The sequence below is a fragment of the Schistocerca cancellata genome, chromosome 3, assembly GCF_023864275.1.
Source record: "Schistocerca cancellata isolate TAMUIC-IGC-003103 chromosome 3, iqSchCanc2.1, whole genome shotgun sequence".
NCBI classification, from domain to species: domain Eukaryota; kingdom Metazoa; phylum Arthropoda; class Insecta; order Orthoptera; family Acrididae; genus Schistocerca; species Schistocerca cancellata.
This window is the reverse complement of record NC_064628.1, coordinates 464,275,095-464,291,340: the sequence shown is the minus strand read 5'-3', so window position 1 is coordinate 464,291,340 and position 16,246 is coordinate 464,275,095. Positions and strand designations below refer to the sequence as shown.

General features: G+C 43.5%; 1 protein-coding gene across 1 annotated transcript in view; it reads left to right on the top strand.

The window, feature by feature from the left end:
• Positions 1 to 12,660, top strand: part of LOC126176366 (dipeptidase 1-like) — a 290,014-nt gene extending 277,354 nt beyond the window's left edge. Inside the window, exons 9-10 of the mRNA XM_049923521.1 lie at positions 8,519 to 8,657; positions 12,442 to 12,660. Of these exons, the coding sequence (XP_049779478.1) occupies positions 8,519 to 8,657; positions 12,442 to 12,567 (265 nt within the window). The 3' untranslated portion in view covers positions 12,568 to 12,660. The remainder of the gene's footprint in view (positions 1 to 8,518; positions 8,658 to 12,441) is intronic.
• Positions 12,661 to 16,246: the final 3,586 nt, after the last annotated feature.

Here is a 16,246-nt window from a genome sequence, read left to right as displayed (position 1 = left end):
ATTGCCATCTGTGGAGACACTCTATTAAGAATCAAGTCCAGCCATTTGTACCGTCTAGGGGACCGTCATGTGCTGCGGTGACTTTAGAGTAATTACTGCCTTTGAATAATGTGCCATATCTATTCATTTCATTGCGTATGTCTTTAAATTACCTTCTGTAGTATGCTGTAGCAGTTCTTCCCGTATATAGTCCAAGTTTCCTCGATCTCTGTTACTTTGTTACATGACAGTAACCCTTTACGGAAATGTTACCTTCATTCTTACGTTTTTGGTACCAGTGTGCAGATCATAGACACGTTGCAGTCTATGAATGAAGTGATACAATTCAGCTAGCGTCCATAAGTAGTTCTTTTCACTGAAGAGACGTAAATTACGGCTATGAACTGAACTGGTACTATATCACAATGTGTGAATCCGTAAGTTAGTGGGTAAGCGCTTAGACTACAAATCCAAAATAGACTGTCTTTCAAACTTTCTTTTACGCTAGGGTATTTTTTGCCCCTTACCACTCCTTTCACGTCTAGCAATGACGCGTACATGTGAAAAATGTCGAGTTCCGAATTCTGCTCATATATGTATTAACCATTGGCAGTGCGTACATTTAGTAGAGCTCACGGTCATGCGCTTGAAGTTGTAGATGTTGATGGCACAACTTTAGGCACAACACGTCATTTCGACAGTGTCAGACAGTTAATGAGCAACTCCAGTAGTCGTCATAGGAAATTCGAACCGGCCTATGCGCATTTGTTGCGACTTTAAAGCAACTATAAATACTCACTCAAGAGTTGATCTGTATTCTATACCAAATCTACAAAGATTTGTAAATAAAAGTAGCAAGAGCCCAACATTATTGATTTAAAAGACGCATATTTGCAATTTCCGTTAGATAACGAGCCAAAACATATTTTGGTTTTAAATGTGCCATTCGACATATTCCATTGCAACCGCTAACCGTCTGGGTTTGGTAGCATCCCAGCCGTGTTTCAGAAATACTTAGAGTTATTCATTCATGATATTCTGGAGCGCACTATTTACTTTGACGTTACCGTCATAACAGGGGCTATAGACACGACACACGTAACATACCATGAATTCCTTTCCAAAGGGATTTCGGAAAATGTCCTACGTTGCCAGTCAGAAAACTGGAGAATTTTCCCCCGTAGTGTTAAATATCTGGGACACATTCTCGGCAGCAACAGTATCACATCGAAAAGATAGTTATATCCCAAGGAGCTCAAATCGCTCAGCCACGATGGTTCCAACAGATGTATCACAGACTGCGAACGGGGTGGTTCCGTCGTATAAGTGGTCTGACAAGCCCTAATGACCTTCAGCCTGCGCTTCGTCATCGGTCAGTAAGAGACGTTTTCCCCCGATAGTGTCGAGGAAGGATGTTATTAGCTAAAACTCCTGGAATTACCATTGGTGGACCAACGTCGCTGGTTTGAAAGGGTCTTTTCCGTAATTATGCTGGAGAAGAGTTACTGGTTAAGAATCCTCCTACTGCTACTGACGGGCCCACATCATTCCCTAGAAGCGAAAAGGGCAGAACATTAGAGGGGGAATATTTATCCAATAATATTACTGTATTGTCTGCAGAATAAGTTTCCAGGCCGCGTGTTCGCTTCGTTGATGGTGGGAAGCCATGATGTCGTAAGCGTATAGCCGTCCTCTCTATTGAAGTTCTTCCCTCTCTAATCAATGACGTTGGTCCACCAACGGTAGCCACAAGAGTTTTAGCCAATAACCCCCTTCCTCGGCATTAGCTCGGGAAAACATCTCTTACCATGCAGCGACTATGGCTCACCAATGTTAGTGTAAGATTTTTACCAAATAATCGCACTTCTCCAGTGCAAGCGCGGGGAAACTTCCCTTTATAAGGAAAGGTGACACTGGTGGTTGAAATTTCTCAGTCTACAGTGGACACCACAAGATCCTGAAGCATATCGTAGCAGAGGGGTCGAAATGTCGACTGCTTGAAGATATATGACCCAAAAGAATTTAACTTCATTAACGGCAAAGCAAATAAAAATAGTCCCAAACTGGTAACGAGGATTTAGTCATAATTTACGGACTGAAGAAAATGTATGGGTATTTTTATGGTATAAACTAGAAATATTATCCTACCACAAACCACTGATATCGCATCTTAGGACTCAGTCGATGCTTTTGCTGGAAGGACAGCACGGTGTCAGCAACAGTGGGCACTGTTTTTAAGTGGTTATAACTGCGAAACCAGCTTCCGCCCCCCCCCCCCCCCAACATGAGACTGCACACGCTCTTTATCGCCTTTTCCGTGGTCCCGAATCGAGTATGATCACCAGAAAGCGGACGAGTTCACGCTTACAGCTCGGCCCGCGACCTATTGCTGCACAAAATTTTGTTGGTTGTGCAGTCAGACTATCTGAAACCTATACAATACCAAGCAGACCTGGCATTTCCTAACTATTTTACGATACGGCACAGCTTCAATGCAAAAAACGGCGTCGTAACATTAACCTAGCTAACTCTAAATGCCAAGTCATAAATCTGCCTCTGCTGCAAAAACCCCGCCCCCCCACCCCATTCTCCAGCTACTTCATTCCTCGCTGTTAGGGATGTCGGGCATGAAGGCGTTAGCTTGACGGAACATATATTGCCTCCATGGACACATCAGAACTGCCAGTGTGAGAAATACTATGCTGACTTTTCCTGAACATTTCACACCCACTCTCACTACCTTTTTGTGACACGAATGCAGTCATTGACTACGCACGCTATCTACAATATCCACAATCGAGGAAGCGCCCGACATACCGTGTCTGACAACAGTGACCAGGTTTCTTCGTCACAATTCCAGGTCTTCTATCGCCGTAGTGGCGGTGAACACCTGACCACTGCCGGCCGGTGTGGCCGAGCGGTTCTAGGCACTACAGCCTGGAAACGCGCAACCGCATCGGTCGCAGGTTCGAATCCTGCCTCGGGCATGGATGTGTGTGATGTTCTTAGGTTAGTTAGGTTTAAGTAGTTCTAAGTTCTAGGGGATTGATGACCTCAGAAGTTATGTTTCATGGTGCTCAGAGCCATTTGAACCATTTGAACCTGACCACCGACTCCTTTAACTAGCCGTCCAAATCAGGGACTGGGTGGATGGTCAGGGTATTCAAAGCACAAATGACGAAGACCTTGCTGACACTGACGGCTGTGGAAGCCTTATACACCATTCTGGCCGTGTATAGGTGCACTCCTATCGATGGCATCAGTCTGGCCGTAACATTGCTTGGGTGCAGTCATCGAAACATGCTACTCCTCTTGCATCCCAGACAACGTGCCCAGCCCGTGTACTGATCTGGTGCGAGCATATTTCGTTGGCACCTGGGGAGGAGCAGTGCGATTCTGTCATGTAGCACACCATGATCAGTGATGGGAAAGTGTCCTTCACCCTTTTGCTAGGCCATTTCAAGGAGCTAAGCTATTAAAAGTGGAGGGCACTCTCTCCGGACATCGAACCCACGACATCTGCTACTTCATATACAAAGTGCCCAAACAAAGGACATGTGCTGGATGAGTGTGTCTGAGCGTGCACAGTTGACCGACGCCCACTGGTGAACGCAAGGAATAGTCGTATGTAATAGGGAGGTTGGGGAATTTATAAAATCATTGAGATAAGTGGCAACCAAACGACTATCCCAAAGGTAACAAAGGCAGATAGGAGCGAGCACTATCGTGCCTTCAGCTTAACAGCTCACATATCCTAGTTTCTATCAAAAGTAATATACATAACAATGCCAAAGAAAACTGAGAAGATGTCTGTCCATCCAGTGCTGATGTCCGTCTTAGCTGTGTCCTCCAGGATGTTATTTCACCACCTGATTCTGGGTCTTCCTCTTCAACTCTTTCCAACTATTGTCCTGCTAAATTCTATTTTAGATAGCCTGTTTTCCGTCATTGTTGCTGTATGGTCTGCCTTCCCCGGATGTGGCTCCCGTCCATCAATGCCAAATGATAATTTAATTTTTTTTTCTTTTGGGTCATCAGTCTTATCGATGGTTTGATGCGACCAGCCGCGAATTCCTCTCCTGTGCAAACCTCATCATCTCAGAGCAGCACTTGCAACCTACGTCTTCAATTATTTGCTGGATGTATTCCAGTCTCTGTATTTTTCTACAGTTTTTATCCTCCACAGCTCCCCAGAGAACATAAAAAGCACATTCCTGGCCAATAGGAGTCTACAAGTACCATTCATAGGTCCTAATTTGGCGAAGAAATTTATGAGGATGTGCGTTTGGAACACAGCAGTATATGATGGTCACACATGGACTTCAGAAAAACCAGAACAGAATATACACTCAAGAGCCAAAGAAATTGGCACACCTGCCTAATATTTTACAGAGCACACAGAAGTGCCGCAACACGACGTGGCATGGACTCGACAAAAGTCTGAAGTAGTGTCGGAGGAAATTTGTACCATGAATCCTGCAGGCCTGTCCATAAATCCGTAAGAGTACGACGGGGTGGAGATCCGTTCTGAAGAGAACGTTTGCAAGACATTCCAGATATAGTCAATAATGTTCATGTCTGGGGAGATTTGTGGCCAGCGGAAGTGGTTAAACTCAGAAAAGTGTTCTTGGAGCCACACTGTAGCAATTCTAGACGTGTGGGGTGTCGCATTGTCCTGCTGGTTGCCCAAATCCGTAGGAATGCACAATGGATATGAATGGATCCAGGTGATCAGGCACGATGCTTAAAAGCGTGTCACTTGTCAGAGTCGTATCTAACGTATCAGGATCCCATATCACTACAGCTGGAAACGCCCTACATCATTAGAGCCTCCACCATCAGTCCCCTGATGACATGCAGGGCTGTGGATTCATGAGATTGTATCCATAAAGGTACACATCCATCCGTTCGATACAATTTGAAACGAGACTCGCCCTACCAGGCAACATGTTTGCAGTCATCAACAGTCCAATGTCGGTGTTGACGGGCTCAAGCGAGGTGCAAAGCTTTATGTCGTGCAGTCATAAAGGGTACACGAGTGGCTCCGAAAGACCATATGATGATGTTTCGTTGAACGGTTCGCCCGCTGACACTTGTTGATGGCCTAGCACTGAAATTTGCTGAAGGGTTGCACTTCTATCGCGTTGAACGATTCTCTTCAGTCGTCGCTGCTCACTTTCTAGCAGGGTCTTTTTCCGGCAACAGAGATGTCGGAGATTTGATTTTTTAGCGGATTCCTGATATTAACGGTACACTCGTGAAGTGGTCGTGCGGGAAAATCCCCACTTCATCGCTACCTCGAAGATACTGTGTCCCATCGCTCTTGCACCGCCCATAACATCACGTTCAGACTCACTTAAATCTAGAAATCAGCCACTGTAGCAGCAGTAACCTATCTAACAACTTCACCAGACACTTTCTTCCTTATATAGGCGTTACCGACCCCAGCGCCGTATTCTGCTTGTTTACAAGTCTCTGTATTTGAATAAGCATGCCTATACCAGTTTCTTTGGTGCTTCAGTGTTGTAGAACTATTTCAGATGTAGAACTATAGAAGAATGTTGAAAATTAGGTGGACTGATAACGTAAGAAATGAGGAGGTTCTCCGCTGAATCGACGAAGAAAGGAGTATATGGAAATGACTGGCAAGAAGAAGGGACAGGATGATAGAACAGCCCATAACATATCAGGCAGTAACATTCATGGCACTAGAGGGAACTGTAGAGGCTAAAAACTGTAGAGGAAGACAGAGGCTGGGATACATCCAGCAAGTAGTTAAAGACACAGGTTGCAAGTGCTACTCTGAGATGAAAATTTTTTGCGCAAGAAAGTAATTCGGGTGAGCTGCATCAAATCAGTCGAAAGATTACAAAAATATTACACACAGTGAAGCGAGAGGCTGGCTACAGCCTGAAGTGTTTCAGTAAGGTATGAGGAGGTTCTCCACAGAAGTGGTAAGGAAAGTGACATTGTAGAGGGTAAAAAGCGTAGGGGATGACAAAGAGTGGAATACACACAAAAAATAATTGAGGATGCAGAGTGCAAGTGCTACTCAGAGAGGAAGAGTTTGGGACAAGTGAGGAATTCCTTGTTCCCCAAAGAAATCAGTCAAAAAACTGATAACCAGTGCTGAATGTAATGCATACTCAGGGAATGAAGGATAGTGCTTAGATTTGGTTTCGGTTATTTATATATATTCCCCAGATGCTGTGAAAAACACAAACACTCTGAAGTGACTATATCCATACATCTATGGTGCCGACAGCGTACTAGAAGGGCATCAAAATTCATAGTGGAAACCGAGACGGATGTAACTACACGAAAACAGAAGCAAAAACGGTCCAACTAATATAGGTCTTCCAGGATCAGTCTGAGAGGTAACTGTGAACGTGTGGTTACGAGCTGCCAGTGATTTTAGTATAAAGCACTGAATAATATGCTTTTCATTTCCCACGCACTAAGTTCAAGTTAACTGGTAATGCGCCTTCGGAAACCATGGATCAATGTACCGGTAAATTCAGCGTACATTCCTAAGATCCTCTGAAATGGAGTTCATAATCATCCCGTCCGCTCTTCGATGAACTGCAGTATTCGCTGTGCTGAGATTCTCTGGGGTCCTATATACAGGGTGTTACAAAAAGGTACGGCCAAACTTTCAGGAAACATTTCTCACACACAAATAAAGAAAAGATGTTATGTGGACACGTGTCCGGAAACGCTTAATTTCCATGTTAGAGCTGATTTTAGTTTCTTCCACCTACGCTCAATGGAGCACGTTATCATGATTTCATACGGAATACTCTACCTGTGTTGCTAGAACATGTGCCTTTACAAGTACGACACAACATGTGGTTCATGCACGATGGAGCTCCTGCACATTTCAGTCGAAGTGTTCGTACGGTTCTCAACAACAGATTCGGTGACCGATGGATTGGTAGAGGCGGAGCAATTCCATGGCCTCCACGCTCTCCTGACCTCAACCCTCTTGACTTTCATTTATGGAGGCATTTGAAAGCTCTTGTCTACGCAACCCCGGTACCAAATGTAGACTCTTCGTGTTCGTATTGCGGACGGCTGTGATACAATACGCCAATCTCCAGGGCTGCATCAGCGCATCAGGGATTCCATGCGACGGAGGGTGGATGCATGTATCCTCGCTAACGGAGGACATTTTGAACATTTTCTGTAACAAAGTGTTTGAAGTCACGCTGGTACGTTCTGTTGCTGTGTGTTTCCATTCCATGATTAATGTGATTTGAAGAGAAGTAATAAAATGAGCTCTAACATGGAAAGTAAGCGTTTCCGTACACATGTCCACATAACATATTTTCTTTCTTTGCGTGTGAGGAATGTTTCCTGAAAGTTTGGCCGTACCTTTTTGTAACACCCTGTACATCTGTACTCAAAGTTCTTGAATCACCAAAGCAAATGAAATTCACTGTCAAAGAAACTGCATGCAGGTGAAAATGAAAATTACGACAGCAGTTAAATGTCACATCAGCGGCGATCAACAATAAAAGCACCGAGCGAGGAGGTGCAATAAATAAGACAAGGGACACGAATTCGGGAGGATATAGGTTCAGTTCCCAGTTAGGTTATTCAGATTTGCGTTTCCCGTGGCTTTTCTACTTCGCTAAAGCCTAACGTCATGGGGAGGGTTCCTTTGAAAAGGACACGCTCGAGATATTTAACCGAGCGAGGTGGCGCAGTGGTTAGCACACTGGACTCGCATTCGGGAGGACGACGGTTCAATCCCGTCTCCGGCCATCCTGCTTTAGGTTTTCCGTGATTTTCCTAAATGGTTCCTTTGAAAGGGCACGGCCGATTTCCTTCCCCATCCTTTCCTCACCCGAGCTTGCGCTCCGTCTCTAATGACCTCGTTGTCGACGGGACGTTAAACACTAATCTCCTCCTCCTCCTCCTCCTCGAGATCTTTACCATCTTTACCCATCTATCTCCTAACTGAGTTTGCGCTCGAGTCTAATACATCATCGTAGACGAGATGTTAAACCTTAATATTGCTTCCTTTAACATTAAATGACAACAGAAATCGCAACATTCGATTAATCACTATTAATTGAAGAATTTAAAAATTAAACTACACCAGTTGTCTTATCCCTGCGAGCACAGTGTTATTCATGTGTGCAGTTTTATGCAGAAACGAACTATTATTTACGAGGTTCAAAAAGACAGTGTTTGTATTAATATCTACTGCAAGAAGATATTGGATCGTTTACGTACTGATTTCGGTAGTGTTGACGTAATTGGTTTCTTTATCACCACATGCACTGTTTCATACCAAATGATTTTCGCAGTTGAGTTTTGCAGTCTGTATTAGCAACAAACTTTCTCCCTACCACGATGTATTAGGTTATATGGAGCTACTGACTTTTAAAACTTCACTTGGCGTATAAAAGACATGTATTTCAGGTGAAAATACAAGCCGCCGTACTCGCAGGTCTCTTTTTGAGTGCTACAAGCAAGCGAGAATGGCGGACACAAAGTTTGATGAATAATTCAGGAGCATTTGCTGCTGCAGGACTCCGCGCGGCCTAGAGGATGTGTCCATGTATCCTGAGCTGTTTACCGAGCTGCTACGGCGGGGCGACTGGACCCCGGACGATCTGAAGAAGGTCGCAGGACTGAACCTGCTGAGAGTATTCCGCGCCGTTGAAAAGGTAAGGCTACACTGCATTCCACGTTTGTGTGATTTGTCATTTGTTTTTTTCTTCAGTGGCTCCACAACCATCAAATAACAAGTTAAATGAAGACATATTTTTGCCCAGGCTGTAATTTTATCTATTTCTCATATTTGCTGTGGACCGGTTTAAACCTGATAGTCACTATCAATAGCGTGCATGTGAATGTGAATGGTCTACGAACAGTACACACATGGCAACTTACATGCAGATGCTAGATAATGGCCATGAGATTGAAATAGGCCAAAAGCAAATAAAAGTGCAACACAAAATTATAACCTCTGCGGAAACATAATTTCACCATTTTTAACTCAACCAAAACAAGCACACGAACAAAATATTACTCATGTCCAGGAATCATCAACGAGATATCGCAAAACACAGAACCTCCAGTACAGAAATGACCTCAATTCGGCGAGGAAGAAAGTCCGTTTCTTCTGAAAGCTTTATCTATCCAAAGCTGTTCGTTGACACATGCCATAAATCAGACAAATAACGAGAATATTGATCGCTTCGTTTCATCCACTGTTCCAAATAGCCATGGATATTTTCTGGCGTATTTAGGTCGAGGATAATCAGTGGGCAAGTAAAGGTTCGATAGTATTGTTCTAACCAGGAAAGTTCTGCCGCAGGTGACACCTACGTCCTCGGATGTTGACACAGCGACATCGTCAGTTAAAACTGGATCAGGACTCGATCACCAAGATTGGACCCTGAGTCAATAGAAATAAATCGCCTGATCGGACGACTTACGTTTCTTGTGGCACTAAGATGTTGTCTAGACAGGCCGTCATCCGGGCGGCCGGCTGCTCAAAACTTGTACCCACCACTGACGAAGGACGGTAGGTACAGCCATAAGGTAGTGGGGACCATCACATGGGCTCCATTTTTGAGTTGGGCTGGTAATAAAGGGCATCATGACAGCCGCGGACTGCGTGAAAGTTATTGTGGACCTCTCGCATCGCTTTATGTTAGAGGGCATTTCCATCATGATAATTGTCCTTACATAAGTCAGAATCGTGCTATAATGGTTGGAGGTGAATGGAGGTGAACTTGCTTTGATGTCAGCAAATTCGCCTGATGTGAACCCGATGGAACACATGTTGGACACTGTTCGACGCCAGATCCACATCCACAAACCACCACCCGTAATTTCTGGTAATTACGTGAACTGTACGAAGTCATTTGGTGCTAGATACCTGCATAAATCCGTTAGACACTATGGGTTTAAACACCTGCATGGTCCTTTGGTGCATTGTGCACCCTGTACCGCTTGAAATGAGCTCAAATCATGACTCCTCGGACCACACTACGGGCCTCCACTGAAATGCTGTCCAATTTCAGTACTGTTTAGTCCATTTAAGACGTACAGCGTTACACACAGCGTTACACACAGCTGTGAGCACTTGCCATATGAGAGGTACAAGACTGCAAATATCCACTGTATATATTTCACTCCGCTCGGAAACTGATAAGGACTTGCATTAATAGATGAGTGTCATTGACAAGACGTAGCATTCTTCATCGGTCTCAGATGAGTTGCATTTTTATACGATCGATGTTTTTACGCAATGACACACAGCTTCGAGTGGTACGCCTTTCCTAGTACACACTTTGGACACCCTGCGTTGATATACCAAGACATCGCGCAATTTCATTCACGTTATGGTCATAGGCACGTTCAAACATGACAGCTCATTTGTGTGATTCAGCCACGTTTCCATCTCAACTCATATTATGCTCTAATATACAACCGATACACATAGATAAGATAGATACTGCCTACAGGAAAATTAAAGAGACCTTTGGAGAGAAGAGAACCACTTGTATGAATATCAAGAGCTCAGATGGCAACCCAGTTCTAAGCAAAGAAGGGAAAGCAGAAAGGTGGAAGGAGTATATAGAGGGTTTATACAAGGGCGATGTACTTGAGGACAATATTATGGAAATGGAAGAGGATGTAGATGAAGATGAAATGGGAGATAAGATACTGCGTGAAGAGTTTGACAGAGCACTGAAAGACCTGAGTCAAAACAAGGCCCCGGGAGTAGACAACATTCCATTAGAACTACTGATGGCCTCAGGAGAGCCAGTCATGACAAAACTCTACCATCTGGTGAGCACGATGTATGAGACAGGCGAAATACCCTCAGACTTTAAGAAGAATATAATAATTCCAATCCCAAAGAAAGCAGGTGTTGACAGATGTGAAAGTTACCGAACTATCAGTTTAATAAGTCACAGCTGCAAAATACTAACGCGAATTCTTTACAGACGAATGGAAAAACTGGTAGAAGCCGACCTCGGGGAAGATCAGTTTGGATTCCGTAGAAATGTTGGAACACGTGAGGCAATACTGACCTTACGACTTATCTTGGAAGAAAGATTAAGAAAAGGCAAACCTACGTTTCTAGCATTTGTAGACTTAGAGAAAGCTTTTGACAATGTTGACTAGAATACTCTCTTTCAAATTCTGAAGGTGGCAGGGGTAAAATACAAGGAGCGAAAGGCTATTTACAATTTGTACAGAAACCAGATGGCAGTTATAAGAGTCGAGGGGCATGAAAGGGAAGCAGTGGTTGGGAAAGGAGTGAGACAGGGTTGTAGCCTCTCCCCGATGTTATTCAATCTGTATATTGAGCAAGCAGTAAAGGAAACAAAAGAAAAATTCGGAGTAGGTATTAAAATTCATGGAGAAGAAGTAAAAACTTTGAGGTTCGCCGATGACATTGTAATTCTGTCAGAGACAGCAAAGGATTTGGAAGAGCAGTTGAACGGAATGGACAGTGTCTTGAAAGGAGGATATAAGATGAACATCAACAAAAGCAAAACGAGGATAATGGAATGTAGTCAAATTAAGTCGGGTGATGCTGAGGGAATTAGATTAGGAAATGAGACACTTAAAGTAGTAAAGGAGTTTTGCTATTTAGGGAGTAAAATAACCGATGATGGTCGAAGTAGAGAGGATATAAAATGTAGACTGGCAATGGCAAGGAAAGCGTTTCTCAAGAAGAGAAATTTGTTAACATCGAGTATAGATTTAGGTGTCAGGAAGTCGTTTCTGAAAGTATTTGTATGGAGTGTAGCCATGTATGGAAGTGAGACATGGACGATAACTAGTTTGGACAAGAAGAGAATAGAAGCTTTCGAAATGCGGTGCTACAGAAGAATGCTGAAGATAAGGTGGGTAGATCACGTAACTAATGAGGAGGTATTGAATAGGATTGGGGAGAAGAGAAGTTTGTGGCACAACTTGACTAGAAGAAGGGATCGGTTGGTAGGACATGTTCTGAGGCATCGAGGGATCACAAATTTAGCATTGGAGGGCAGCGTGGAGGGTAAAAATCGTAGAGGGAGACCAAGAGATCAATACACTAAGCAGATTCAGAAGGATGTAGGTTGCAGTAGGTACTGGGAGATGAAGAAGCTTGCACAGAATAGAGTAGCATGGAGAGCTGCATCAAACCAGTCTCAGGACTGAAGACCACAACAACAACAATACAACCGACAGAAACATATACATTACTTCACCGTCATGATCCACGTCAGCAGTATAGGATTAGATGACACCTTATGATCAGTAATACACCATACATAGCGCCCCAAAGTGACCAAGAAACTCTTTTAAGGGTTTATCTGGTTAGAACAGAACTCACCCATTTTTGGTAATAAGAAATGTTACATTAATATTTTACAGGTACAGTGGCGATGCAGTTCTTCGAGGGAGCAGATTAACTACGCAGCCCTGGTGTGTGTGTTGCAGGTGCGGGATGAGATGCGAGCCGCCGGGGTGGTGGCGGGGGATGACATGGTGCCCGGCCCCGGCGTGGTGGCCACCTCGCCCTGCACTTTCGACATCTCCAGGGCCGAGCGCCAGATGGAGCTGTGACGTCTCCCTTCTGGTGTACTCGTGACTTTGTCGGACATTCCTGACGGGTTTTAAGATGCTCGATCACTGATACCGTCATTTATTTGCTCTTCAACGTTGTATCAATAAATAATATCTTTGATTAAAGATTTTGTATCCTCAAAGATATCCTTTGTCACTTCCCAGCCACAGCATTAGCCGAAATTCTTATGTTCCGTATTTTAAACTGCGAGGTGTTACCTATACACATACAGTGACCACCTGACTATTCTTCGTCACAATATTGTGCTCCGTTGGATATAGCTGTGTATGGGCGCGAAAGATGGAAAGTTTGGACGATAGAAGTGAAAAGATGAAAAGTTCTTGAAACGTAATGTACAGTGTACTGCTTCGATGAATAATTGCACCATTCATAAGCCGCTGAGTGGGGCGCTTCATAGTTGCACACCGCACCTAGCCTGAAATCGCGAGCCGACACTACGCTCTTTCAGTTGAAACTACAAATTACTGTAACCAGCTACGTATATTATTATTTTCACTAGACGTTTCGGAGGATTATATCGCCATCATCAAATGGTTCAAATGGCTCTGAGCACTATGGGACTCAACTTCTGAGGTCATTAGTCCCCTAGAACTTAGAACTAGTTAAACCTAACTAACCTAAGGACATCACAAACATCCATGCCCGAGGCAGGATTCGAACCTGCGACCGTAGCGGCCTTATCGCCATCATCACGTGGATCACTGTTAATAAACAATCCATGGACGTAATGTAATAGGTTGGTGCATAAGTTCGTAAAGATTTTGTTTTGCATATCGGCATTCCGATCGCTATGGGTTTATTTATTTCATGTCATTTTTTATTTCTAGTTTGCTACGTTATTACGAATTGACATTCTGCTAAACGGAGATAGTGAGAGGAATTGTGGATTCTTGAAAATGGAGTACCAAGTGGAGAAATCGGAACCTTTTCAATATATTCTTTTGTCTGACTTCAGTAGTGGTGTGACAGCAGCCGAGGCAGGTAGAAACATTTGCGTCGTGTTTGGGGATAGCGCTAATGGATAGAACACAGCAAGAAAATGGTTTTCTCGTTTTAAGGAGAGTTTTATTGACTCTCAACGTTCAGAAAGACCACATGAGCTTGATGAAGATCCTCAATGATCCACGTCACTGTGCTCGACAACAGTCACATGTGATGAACTGTGAACATTCCAACACCACGAGACGTTTCCCATGCAACGGGGAAGGTTTAGAAATCGTATGTATGGGCACCACACATCCTCAGCCAAAATCACATAAATCAGTTGCTGACCACATGTGCATCTTTGCTTGCTAGTCATAAATTGGCTCTTGATCAACACCGACCATTCATATCCTGCATCGTTATTGTCCACAAGAAATGAAGTCTTTATACTAACATAAGGAAAAGAAAGGAATGGTTGAGCCCAAACAAAGCAGCAACTTCCTGTACAAAGACCTGTGCACAGCCGCAGAAGATAATGTTACGCAACTGATGGTACAGCGACGGTGTGGTGTGCAACGAGGTGTAACCATCACTGCTGACATGTATTGTCAACGACGGAGACGTCTGGCAGATGCAGTCCAATAATAACGACCAGGAAGACTGTGTGAAGTGATGCTCCTCCACGATAACGACCACCTACATAATGGGCGCCTGCATTCTGCTAGACAGAAAAAAAATCTATAGATTAGTTGAATTGGGAAGTCAACCCATAACCACGTTACTGACCTGTTCTTGTGCTGTCACATTTTCACCTTCCCGGCTTTGTATCAAAAAACCTTTAAGGAACTTCCTTTCCGGATGAAAATGTGCGCTTCTCCATACACTTCTTCGGCCTGAAATTTCATTGACTGGTGTAGTCCGGTCTTCAGTGACGAGTCACATTCCGAAATGAGTCTCGATGACCAGCGACGACGTGCGACGTGTCTGAAGACACCCCGAGTAGCAGTGGGATACCAACATGACAGTCGCCCAGGAAGCAGGACTGATGGTTGAGGTGATGTTTCTTTATTTATTTTTATTGAGAACCCCTTTGATTGTCATCCGCGGCACCCTTAGAGTATAGTAGTACGTCGACGATAATCTACGAGCAGTTTTGTTACCCTTCATGTCAAGCCATGCTTAGTTTACATTTCAGCAAGACGATTTCCAGTCACACATGGCGTGAGTATCTACTGCTTGTCTTTGTGCTTGCCAGGTCGCCGCACCACCTCTCGCCTGAGATTGTTTGGAGCATTATGGGCAGGGCTCTCCCACCAATTCCGGATTTTGGCGATCAAACGCGTCAGTTGGACAAAATTTGGCACGATATCCCTCAGGACTGCATCCAACAACTCTGATGTTCAGTACCAAACCGAATAACTGCTTGTATAAGGGCCAGAGGCGCACCAACTCCTTACTGACTTGCTCCATCTGTGAAGTTCTTTCTCCTGAATAAATGAAATGGTACTCATTTCTTTGTCTGTACATGTACATCACATCTCCAGATTCCGGTCACATTCGGTTAATTCCTTCGTGGTTCGTCGCTTTTTATTATCTTGTAGTATAAATCTTAACACATTTCAGTGATCTGAAGCAACATTGTCTGTGGTATTTACATTTGTGTCACTGCTCACATGTGCAATGAAAACATTCAAACTAACTTGGAGGTTTGTTATAACACAGCCTTTTGTTTTTTATGTTACTGAGCAACAGTGGTACAATAATTTTTACGTGAACACACCAACATTTGACTCTATTTTTATTTATGTAATTACAATCCAGGTTTCCGCCTGTTACGCCATTTTCAAGTGATTGCTAAAAGCAAAAAATGCGTACAGTAAGACCACGTAAAATGTGTTAAACAATGAATGTAAAGTAGTGTATCATTACAAAATATGTACTTACAGTTTATGTCATTAACATATATTGCAGGACAAAAAGCTCAAAATTGACCATAAATTAAGAAAAATATTCCCCGCCCAGAAATTCCAGATGGAAAATCATCATCTTTTAAGAAGACCAGTAAATAATAATGGGAGCATTTACTTTGGTATATATATCGTGTGACTAGGGTCTTCCGTCGGGTAGACCGTTCACCGGGTCTTTCGATTTGACTCCACTTCGGCGACTTGCGCGTCGACGGGGATGAAATGATGATGACTGGGACAACAGAACACCCAGTACCTGGACGGAGAAAATATCCGACCCAGCCAGGAATCGAACCCGGGCCTTTAAGATTGACATTCTGTCGCCATGACCATTAGCTACTGGGGGCGGACATATAAAAGATGAACACATTATGAGCGGCACTTACTACGAGTATATTCTTTTGTGATTAGCTGTGTTTCAATTTTATTTCGTTTTTTTCCTTGATGTCCTGCTTGAGTTTGATGTCCTGCAATATACGTTAATGACATAAAGTGTAAGTATATATTTCGTAATTATTCACTGATTTACATTCAATGTTTAAGACATTTTACATCTTTTGAAAGACCACGTGGCCTTACTGTAGACAATTACTTGAAAATGGCATAAAAAGCCGAAACCTGGGTCGTAAGTAAACAAAAATAGTCAAATGGCGGTGTGTTCATTTAAAAAACAGCCATTCCTCTTCTGTTACTTGCAACGGCAAAGGATACGCAAAATACAGTACATCCTAACTTTAATAATCGACATAAACCCACTTAATGAAAG